This window comes from Trachurus japonicus, chromosome 1 (genome assembly GCF_045865225.1).
Source record: "Trachurus japonicus isolate A0001 chromosome 1, Traja_1.0".
Taxonomy (NCBI): Eukaryota; Metazoa; Chordata; class Actinopteri; order Carangiformes; family Carangidae; genus Trachurus; species Trachurus japonicus.
The window spans coordinates 22,361,179-22,372,611 of NC_140907.1; the positions used below are offsets into that span (position 1 = coordinate 22,361,179).

Consider the following 11,433-nt stretch of genomic DNA (forward strand, 5'->3'; position numbering starts at 1 on the left):
ATCAAATTGTAACATTTAAAATATTGTGTTACTAAACAGTAGCCCTCAAAAAACCAAGACATTATTAATGATTAAGAATACATTTCACCTTAGAAATGACACTCAAATGTGATAAATGTAAAATATACAGTTAGCTATAAAAATACAAAGAAGTACAGTAATACAAATATATTTATTTCCCATTTATGATATATCTTTCACAATTGTAATAATCCAAACAATTGTAACACAACACAAAGACCAATGACAAAAAACACTGACAGCCAAATGATAAGAAGTTAAACAAACACTAAATTTGATCAAAGATGGACAGCTTTATGGTCAAAGCCATAAAAATATGTTAGCCTACATTCATGTCAATAACCCTCACTGTGTGGTGAAGGAGTACCTTGACAGTGGCTGATATTCCGGTTAAAGGAAAAAAAACACATAAACATGCATTTTTAAGAAACATAGTCCAAACCATTGCTCTAAGAATGCTAAAAGCAGAAAATAAGAATCTTAAATGGAGATATTAATAATCTGTAAGTGCAATCCATCCAGGCTCAGAGGCGGATGGAGGTTGGAGCTGTCCAGATGAAGAGGTGCTGAACAGCAGTCATGCAATGCCGCAGCAGAGGTTTGGCTGTACTGACAGTATCCGCAACAAGTCACTGTTGATCTGTTTACCGACTTTAACAACTTATGCATCTTTGCATAAAGTCAGCAGCATCAGCAGCAGGCAATAAGGCCGAAGCAGACCTCTCACCCCACCCCCCCACCCCACCCCACCCCCCACCTCTCTCTCTCTCTCTCTCTCTCTCTCTGCTCCTTAAAAACTGCAATATTCGCAAACATCTTAATGTCAGGCATTGGTTTTGCCAGTCAGACCAACTCAGACATCAAGTTGTACAGTCAGCTGGCTTATCTTCCAAGACGGAAAGATCCTAATATTATATGTGTGGACACATAGCCTTGTCTTCAAATTCCCTCGGGAAGAGTGAACGGCCATGCACTGGCGGTCACCTGTGGCTTTAGTTCCATTTTCTCCTTCTGTTTCTGGTGTACGCGCCCGTGCCGTTTCCTCTCGTCGCTCCGGGCAAACCGTTTGCCGCACACGTCGCAGGAGAACGGCTTCTCCCCCGTGTGAGTCCTGGTGTGGGTGGTAAGGTGATCGCTACGACTGAAACTGCGCAAACAGATGCGGCACTGGAAAGGTTTGTGGCCCGTGTGGATGCGGATGTGCCGGTTGAGCTCGTCCGAGCGAGAGAAGCGCCGGTCGCAGCTCTCCATGGGGCAGGTGAAAGGTTTCTCTTTGGCTGGGCCGTGAGAGGTGGCGGGGCTCTTTCTGGCCCTGGGGGGCTTCGTCGCGCGGGTAGTGTAACTTTGGGCAAAAGAATCTGGCAACAAGGAAGAGTACAGGATGGAGTCTATGGTGCTTGGTAATGCTGGTGATGTGTATAAGGAATCACACTGATTAGATGGCTGTGGTGGTTCGGGGAAGGGTTTCAGGTTAGAGGAGAGGCCCATCGGTGGTGGTGGTGGGAGGTAATTATTGTACAGGGGACTGGAGTAGCTCTGAGAACAGGTGTCAGAGAAACACGGTTCCTGCTTGATTCCTCCCTCCACTTTAAACTCCATCTCTGGGTTGGGACAAATTGGGGGGAAGGTGTCTAAAAGTTCCTTTACATCCATTTGCTGCTCGGGGGGGAAATCACTTGACATCGGGAACGTTTCTGTCTGAAAACTCGTCTCCAAACAGTCAGACTTATTAAAGGTTCCCCACTCGTAGCAGCTGCTTTCAAACTCATTCTTGACCACAACAGGGAAAGAAGCGGCCTCTGACTTTGGTTCAGCCTTCTTCTGGTTTGGAGCTCGGGAGGAGCCGAAGCTGAGCTGGGAAGTGGACGGGTCTTGGGCCTGGCTGCCGCTCTGATCATCAGCATACCTCGGACATGTCTGGTCCGGAGAGTATACAGGGGGGGTAGGTCCGGAGCAGGTGTAGGATTGCCTCTTGGGGCCGAGGTCTCCAAAATTGCCATTGCTGCTGCTGTCCATCGGCGCTGGCGATGGATAAGTTCCCCGACTGCTGCCGCTCTGTTGCACTTCTGAAAGTGGCAGAGTAGATATCCCCACGATCTCAGTGATCATATTGAGGAGTGTTTCGGTGCTGCACGGCGCTCCCTGAGATGCCTCAACATAGAAACTGCCAGAGTAGGCGAGCGAGGAGGGGGTGTAGGTGTCTTTTGGGCACTCGCAGGGGTTAAAAGCAAATTCCGAGTTGGAAGCTTCGGTTTTGAGGGTTGCAGGGGCTCCTTCTGTTGAATTAGAATGACACAAAACTTTGTCATTGCCTGTGTTTTAAATCTGAGAATCAGTGCAAATTAAACAGTGAAGAGATTCAGCGTTACATAAACATGCATGCGTATTTTGGCACACAGGAATACCTTGGTAAGACGCCTTCACGTACACGACTGCACTAAAAAAAAGTGCCCGCTATTTCCAACGCTTCGCGCATTTAAAAGATTGAAATTCTCATGCATGCACATTTTATCGACTGTGCAAAGATGCGAACTCACCGTGGCCAAACTGGGCAGGTACCCCCCGCTCTGCATCGACATACACCTCCTGGTTATCTTTTCGCACGCTGTTTTCCATTCCCAGGGAAGAACTGTTGCAATTGTCAAACTGGGGGTAAAAAGAATCTTTCGCATTCAAATCCATATTGTTCAACATAATGATGCACTTAGAAGAAGTCCGTCTCTCCCAGGGAAAAAGGTAAAAGGGGGGGAAATGTGAAACAAATTATGCAGATGACTGTTTTCTTTCAACCCCCCTTTTGATGGTTTTCAACAAATGATCCAAAGTGGTCTGTGTCAAAAGGTGTAAAAAGCAATTAAAGGTATTCCTTTTCGTCTCTCTGCTCCTCGGTAGGTATTTGCTTGCTGTGGATTTCACATCAGCGACTTCCCTTCTCGCTCCTTATATACACTTTGGCAGCTCCCTCGGCCCTCCTCCCCATTCATCAGCTCCAGTGAGAGGATTCCCCGCTGCGTGTAAACTTCATGCCCATATATGGACAGAGGATGTGACGGAGTCCCCCCCTTTCACCCTCCTCCTCTTTTTGCCCAAACCTCCCTCCTCCCATACTGGAGAGATGGAGTCTGACGTTGCAACAAGTGGCGACCAGTGTTGGGTGGTGAAACGTTGTATTAATGGTATATTTCATTGCATATTAACGAGTTGAATTAAAAGCATGTCTAAGTAAAGCAGTGATAAAATATGAAGGTGTTGCTCTCATTCTGAAGATAAGGCATCCCACGACATAGAGCGACCTCCACCCGCCGCTTAGTTTTGGCATTGTATCCGAGGAAGGGTATTGCAAAAATAAAATCAAGTCAAAATCAAATCGCTGACTTGATCATTAGGTATATTCCAAACTTTGGAGATAAGATGGTACTCAGAGCGCATTGGGAGCGTGCACAGAAGGTAATGTAACGAGTAACGAGACAGTCTTAAGTCTTGAGCACTGAATTGAGAGATAAGAAAATTTTGAGTTGGCAAACTTAAAGACAGTTTGATTCCCTGCAACCATATTATTATATTTGACGATTTAACAATATAATACAACAAACAGCAGATATTTTATAGACGTGACAGACTGATATAGCTGTATGCAAGAGTTCTGAGAGCTAACAGCAAAATATTTCACAGTGTTTCTTCTTGGTTTATGAGACGATGAGATGTTAATTAAATACAATATGTTTGAGGAGAGTCTATTAATGTTACAGCAAACTAAGTGCATGTCCTATGGGATCAATGACAGAAAATATAGACTGATGATATAGGAATACATTTAGGATGCTACACAATAATGATAAAATAATAATAATAATAATGATACTGATATAATAGTTTTCTTCAGTGCGTCTTTTCATTTAAGGTAGGGTAATACTGGGGACTAGTGTCCAGTTCCAGTTTAAAAATCAACACACAACGCACAATCACACATAATGTAACACTGTAAGACAGTGCAGATTTCAGAGGTGCGACTATGGCTGTTCTTTGTAGATCTGACAGACGACACTCTTCATCTATGTGTGTTAACAGCCTGCAGTGAAGATGAAAAAGCAGAACACTAATGGACGATTAATTAAACGATGAAAGGCAAAACTGCGGGAACCTAGACACATAATTGTTTATTCTCCTAAGTAAGACTGCCTTTGAATATAAGTTATAGACTGTTGCAGTAATTACTTTAAGACCAATATAAGACGAAGCTACTGTCCAGTTCATCTAATTTCTGCACCGACACTTCCCTCTCTGTCCAGACTGCATGCTCTTGATGTTTCAGCAGTTAAACTGACCACCTCTTCCAGGCAGTCCACTGATTAGATTTACAAAATCCCTTCATCTCGTGTGGCCGCTGGAAATTGTGGTCGCTTACACCGTTAGGGCGAATAACAGCAAAGCCCAGTCTAAACGAACCCTTGGCCTTTAAAAGCATTGAAGGGAGTCGATAACACCCCTGAGGTGTTCAGTGGTTGAACCCAACTGTTCACATGACATTTCAACCCCCAAAGCATTTTTTTTTTCCAGTTTCGCATCTGTTGCTGGGTGCACTCCGTGGTCACACTTCCTATTACAAAAAGTCGATACTCTTTCATAGGACGTTGCAGTCTGCAGCAGACCTCTGGCACCGGCTGGACGTTCAGGACCATGGATAGCGACGGTGCAGCATTCAGCCGTGTAATCACATATGAACCGGCAGCGCACGAACCCTTTACTTGTTGCTTTGTACTGAATAGTTCCTGTGGCTCTGTGTTCATGTGAATGTCATTCTGTTGCACGACATCAATCCAATCACACCCCAGAGGACTATAGGAAAGCCTAATCCTTACTATTGCAATGATTTTGCCTAAATCTTGTGGTGCGTTTCCTTGTACAGAAGCAGTGGTCAACACAACTGTAATGATCCCGTTAGTGCAACATGAGCCGGGACGTATTAGCAATATACGAAGGTGTTCCGAGTCCTTATGTTTTTCCACATTGCCCAAAAGATGCAAGGCTATGCAAATAACAATTTACTCTGTAACTGATACATAATAGGCTATTTCTATTTCCTTCTTTAGTTTGTTGCTGCTTCTCCAACATGGGGGAAATGTATTTTATACTCAGCTTCATTTACTAATAAAGCTATAGGCTATTTTCTTTAGATTAGGATTTTGCACAAAGGGCATTTTTTGTTAAGTTTATCATCTTATAAAATGAAATACAATGCCTCAGTTTTAAAAATGAAACCCAGAAACCTACATAAAACTATTAATTTTGCTCCATCTCGATCTATGACGTTAACATAGAATTAGGATCCACTGACAGAAGTTCTTTTGACTTTATCAAGTAGACCCTTGAAACCTACTATAATGAAGCTGATAAAAAAAATAAAAAATTTTAAGACATTGTAAATTCCATTATATTTACTATTGAGGCCATCATTAAAGGTTCAGTTGTGCTGAACTATTAGGAAGTGCTTGTATTTTTTATCTTTTTTTTTGCTCTCCCTACATGAGTAGGGAGCAATATTAGAAACACCTCTCAGTGCAACACAGTCAGAAACTATGACATCTAAAACTGAACATTATGGACATTATAAAAGTAGACATTATGGCAGAACAGCTGTTCAGGGCTGCATTAGCTTGACACTGAGTGGATTTTTGGCAGGAATGAGATAGACAGGGAACATGGGGCAGGAGAAAGAAAAGGTGACATGCAATGAAGGTCTCCTGTATAGCCATACAAAGCCAGAAGTATTGCCGTTATATGGAAAGACTCTTTACTCCCAAGACTTTCCTGAAATAATCTTTATTTTTCTGTTTTCTAAACATGTGTATATAATATATATATTTATATTTTAAAGCCTGTAAATTTATTCAAATGAAACAATCTGAAAATGATATCACATTCAATCTGACTTTCACAATAGCCACACAACCTGTGACAAGGGGTCACCACATGAACATAGCTGTATATAAGCAAAAATGTTATAAGGTAAATGGACCTAAGCAGAAAATAATTTCTTTCACTCCACTACAGACGGCACTTAACCGATCGCCATAGGATTTTTTTTTTCTTATATTGAGATGTAATGAAAGGGCCCCTGTGAACTCAGATCTTTGGCCATCTGAATAGTATCCACATGTTGTTTGTTACGAACTAGATTAAGCGAAGATAAGAAAGCTTGTAGGCTATATGGAATAAAATGTATCCAGTCTACTGTAGCACAAATGCAAAAAGACTAATAAGACATAATAAACAGCCTGCTTACACTAGACTTCTCAAATTTTATGTTATCTACTCCAATACTGAGCGGTGGAAAATGTATCAAAGGATCTCTGAGACGCTTCCCTGTCATCTTTTTAAGGTAGTGTATGATAATAGCGTATAAGCTCTTTCATTGCAGCGGTGACATTCTCCGGAACAAATCGTTTTCACCTCAGATGTGCACTCTAATTCTAGGCCCAGAGATGTTTAGCTTTGAGGAACTGCCTCCAAGTAATCCCAAGTCTATTAAAACCAATCTGATCACACAGAGTTCAGATCACGGGATGCTGTTATGATAACTGCAGTGTGGCTAACCTCTCTCCTCCATAAAATGCCACAGCACAGGGACTAAGTAATGGATTTATGTAATGTTAGCACTTACTGACATTATAGCGCAGGGGTAACTCCATACTGGTGAAAGATAAATGAAAGCCTTTGTTTTACTCCTTCACATCTAAGCACTGTGAGACAAAATTTTCCTGTTTCTTATTGAAGAGGTAGAGAAGAAATTTAGAGCAATACAAAGTTGTCTCCATGTTTTAACAAGGATATTGACTTCAAAAGAGGTTCAAAGTACTGGCTATGGAAAGAGGATGAAACATTGCTTTAATGAAAGGACATCTTAGCACTTCTACTGAATGGATAGTTCCAGCGAAGTGCAAGTGGAACATGCTTTCATATTGACTAGACTTAATATTAATTAACTGTCTATGTATCTATCTACCTATATGTGTATCTGTCAATCTATAAATGTACAGTGGCAAAAAAAAGTATGTGAACCCTTTGGAATTTCCTAGTTTTCTGCATTAATTGCTTTGCTTTCCATTGCAGGCCTGAAGTTTGCCACTCCACAACACTAATGGGAAAATGTTTTGTGGACTGATGAAATTAAGATTTTATTTTTTTAATTTTTTCAAAACTAATTTAGATATGGTGTAAAAATGGCACTTCATACCAGCATGTAAACATAATCTCAAAGGTGAAGTACGGTGGAGGGAACATCATGGTTTGGGGCTTTGCTGCCTCAGGGCCTGGACAGCTTGCCATCATCAAGGGCAAAATGACTTCCAAAGTTTATCAAGGCTTCCATAATGTAAGGGTGGCTGTCCACTAGTTGAAGCTCAGTAGAAGATGGATGATGCAGCAGGACAATGAGCCTAAACATTGAAGTAAATCTACTATCTAGATAATCTAGAGTAGCTTCAAAAAAAGAAAAGAAAACCAACCTTTCGGAGTGGTCCAGTCAGAGCCCAGACCTGAATCCAATAGGGATGCCGTGGAATGACATCCTCAGAACATGGTTGAGCTGAAGCAGTTCTGTAAGGATGAACGTCCTGAGTGTTGTGCAGATCTGATCTGCAACTACAGGAAATGTTTGGTTGAGGTTATTTCTGCCAAAGGAGGTTCAACCAGTTATTAAATCCAAGGGTTTGCTTACTTTTTCCACCTGCACTGTGAATGTTAAATGTTCAATCAAGACATGAACATTATAATTGTTTTTGTGGTATTAGGTTAAGCACATTGTTTGTGACTTAGATGTAGATCAGATCATATTAAATTGCCAACTAAGAAATTCTAAAGGATTCACATACTTTTTCCTACCACTATGTATGATCCATCCATCCATCCATCCATCCATCCATCCATCCATCCATCCATCCGTACGTTCTTCATGTCAATTACTTAGTCAAGTGCTACTAGAATCAATCTCTGTGTGGCACCGCAACGATTTTAATGCATATCCACCTCAATGCATATTTTAACAAGACTGAGAGTCTAAGTGCTTAGTGTATATCAGCAGGCTAACATGCGTACCATGTTAATGCTACAAGCCTTTGTTAAGTTCAGGCTGGATGGAACGTCATTATATTTACATGTGTTTGGTCATGAACCAAAGTAATGGATGAACTGCACCAGAGTGGTGGCTATAGCCTATATGTCTAGGAGTCTATAGGGACTGTCATGCCAGTCCATCCAAAAGTGTTTGAGTTATTTCACACAAAACAACATTAACCTCCTGGTACAGGTGCTACAGGAAAAGTTAGCAGATCACCAAAGCCATTACAGTTTGTCGTTTGGGGACCATTAATGTCTATACAAAAGTTCACCACGTAATCCATTTACTAGCAATTGTGATATTTCAACCTGTGGAGGACAAAAGAGACAGACCAACATTTCCAGCCATGCAATGAATAAAAATGTCCCTGTGAAGAAAAAAACTGCTTCAGCTTTTTCACTCAATAAAGCTTGTATTTTGCAAAGTAGTTTACTCCCTACTTCCTGATGACTACAGACCTTTTCTCACTAAAATTCAAGCTGTTTAACAGAAACAGACCACTCCAATCTCTGTTGATTATGCCGCCTTTATTTCATTATTTTATTACTCCCATTTTATTAATTCGACATGCAATCCCCCATATTACTTACCGAACTGCTATGCTTTTTGCATAAAAGTAAATACTTTTTTTATACTGCAAACCCCTGTCCATGATATTTTCAGATTCACTCCTGGACAGGGTGTGGGAGTTACACTTGCACTTGGGTGCCTGATAAAGTTGAAGAGGCAGTGAGGAGTCACTGCCCTCTGAGATCACCATCTGCAAAATGAAGACTAGGCTGGGCACTAAAGTCTGACTCTTTTTTTTTTAAATTTTAAAAAGGAGCTGCAATGCTGACAACACAAAATCTAACCTAATTAGGCCCAGTTATCTCCTATGAAAGAAATAACATCTAAAAATAAATGCATTTCCTTTAGATAAGATACTACTACTTATTCATACAAAGCTGATACACATCTTGAGATGGGACAAGCTTTGGCATGTTGATTTTTGTAAAACTGTTCAACAGTAAAGCTATAAATAGACAAATCAGTTATTTTCTTGTGCTCTGAAAAGTATAGTGTAAATCTGGTTAAACATGTGATAATTAGTAGACTTTTGCTTGTTATTGAAAATCAGTGGCTAGTCTCGCATCCATGGATTTCCAATGGGAATTCTAAATTTAGTGAACAGCTCCATTATTTGATTTTCTCAGAAGTGTTGGCTGTTTCTGCTGTCACATTCATAATCATTGCATACGAATAAATCTAACTTCAACATGAAATACATCTCACTTGAGTTACAGTGGCTCCTCAAAGTCTCAATGCCTTGGCATCCTGTCAACCAGCTATGCTACCCACACTGTTTGAGAGTAAATAATAGAAGAACCTGATCCATACCAGGAAATCCACTGAGATGCAGAGGCTGTCGTTGCTGTTTGATATAAAAAAGCACTTCAAACCTACCATGATCTAGAGAGGTTATACTCAAAACACTGTGCTGAATCTATAACACAAACCTGCGATTACAAAAAAAAAAAAAAACATGCCTGCATCCATATAGTAATGAAATGGATATATCATACAGTATGCACATTTACATTCAGCCTCAAGTGCTGTGTTGTACTTTTGACTAATGCCTTTTTAAGTTTGTCACTGCAAAGCTGATTTGCTGGAGCAATCCTACGAAAGCTAGGGTTGCACAAGAGCTGGAGAAATCCATCTACCTCCCCCAAATCACATTCTGACATGTCTCACAGTCAAATCTCCCCCCAAGGCGCTAGATGAGGGAACATCTTCAATCTAAACCTGGATACAATAGGGCCTGTAAGACACCGCAAAAATGGATTGGGAGTGCTAAAACCACAGAAACCTCTGCCGGAAACACGACTTTCTATAAATACAAGATACTCGCCTCAGCTGCCAAGTTCGTTATTTTCTCTCTCTCTCTCTCTCTCTCTCTCTCTCTCTCTCTCTCTCTCTCTCTCTCTCTCTCCCTCTCTCTTTTCCTCTCTTTCTCTCCCTCTCTCTCTGTCATGTTGGGCTCTGCATAGTTATATATACTACATCATCATTCAAACGTTGGGCAATTGAAAGAAAAATAGCACAAATAAGAAAAATAAAAGCAGCGGAAGCGTGGTTCTTCTCTTGAAGGAACATCTCTCTCCTGCTCTTCCTCTGAGAGTGGGAGTGGGTTAGGGAAGCCCGGTACCAGGCCCCGATGCTGCTGCTGCTGTTGGTGCGGCAGGTTTCCCGTGCGATCCAAAAATACTTTCGCACTCGCCCACTTTGGTCCCCAGCCGCCTGTACTCTTTGGTTCTACAACAGGGATGGGTGAGAATCACATTCAGCTCACCAATCGTGATTGCGGAAAGCCCCAGTGTTTCTTTAACCATGCCCCCAGACTCCTCCACACACACTGCACTTGCATGGCTCCCACCTTGCCCTCTTCTCTGCTGAATCTATGCTTGCAGCATTCTGACAGTCCAATTCTTGGGCCTGATCCAGCATACTGTACCTGGTGTTACCTAACTGCTTGCACATATTTAAGAGAAATCCATGAAACAGAACAGTGATTTTTCTTTTTTTTTTAATCACCCCACAACTGATTCAAAAAATGCTCGATAAACTGTAGATAAAGTGTCAAATTGCAAATATCTAGGTTATTTGCTCCATCAGCTACAACAACAATCCCCTTAGAGTGACACTCAATAACAACCACTACACAAAATCATTATCACGCAACACGGGACTAATTGCATGTACTTTTGACCAACAGAAGTTAATAGGTCTACATATTCTAGTCTCTGACTCATCTGCACCCACACTGATTTCTATTTGCTGCTTTCTTCCATCCAGTGACACAACAACATGTATTAAAACATGTATGCGTCTTAATAATTAGAACATTGTTTCCATTACTGCTTAATCAGTGCACATACAGTCACTGTGAGGACATGCAATGCAAACAGATTCAAACAAATAGCCAACAGCAGACATGTGAGGAAACAGATGAAGAATGTTAAGAGCTTGCAGCTAACAAAAGTAACTATGGAAACGGCCAGCTCTACATTGCACTAGCTTCCACAGCTCTCTCCAGAAATAAAAACTGTTGGGCTAAGAGCGAATCAGGTAAAGACAAAAGATCGCGGGTGAACCTATTTATAGTGGGCCTTACATAACATACATAGACCTATGTTTGCTGAGGCAAGTTTGGTGCTCAACAGTAAGCTTCTAGGGGGCAAAGGCAGGGTAGAGAGGGCTGGAGATGCTCGATCCTGGAGGGTATTTTATAGGAAGAGGAGAAGTATAAACAG

General features: G+C 41.3%; 1 protein-coding gene across 1 annotated transcript; it reads right to left on the reverse strand.

The window, feature by feature from the left end:
* Positions 1-789: 789 nt before the first annotated feature.
* LOC146991898 (uncharacterized) lies at positions 790-2,935 on the reverse strand. The gene is made up of 2 exons (XM_085780434.1): positions 2,559-2,935; positions 790-2,297 (listed from the first exon to the last, which is right to left on the reverse strand). Exons 1-2 carry the CDS (start codon positions 2,713-2,715, stop codon positions 961-963), a joined length of 1,494 nt encoding a protein of 497 aa, XP_085636560.1. The 5' UTR covers positions 2,716-2,935; the 3' UTR covers positions 790-960.
* Between the last annotated feature and the right edge of the window lie 8,498 nt (positions 2,936-11,433).

Excerpts from the sequence above, each read along its gene's own strand:
- LOC146991898 (XM_085780434.1), bottom strand. The coding sequence starts at position 2,715 with ATGTTGAACAATATGGATTTGAATGCGAAAGATTCTTTTTACCCCCAG. Across the intron at positions 2,298-2,558 it reads ACCTGCCCAGTTTGGCCACG|AAGGAGCCCCTGCAACCCTC; the intron begins GTGAGTTCGCAT and ends CTAATTCAACAG.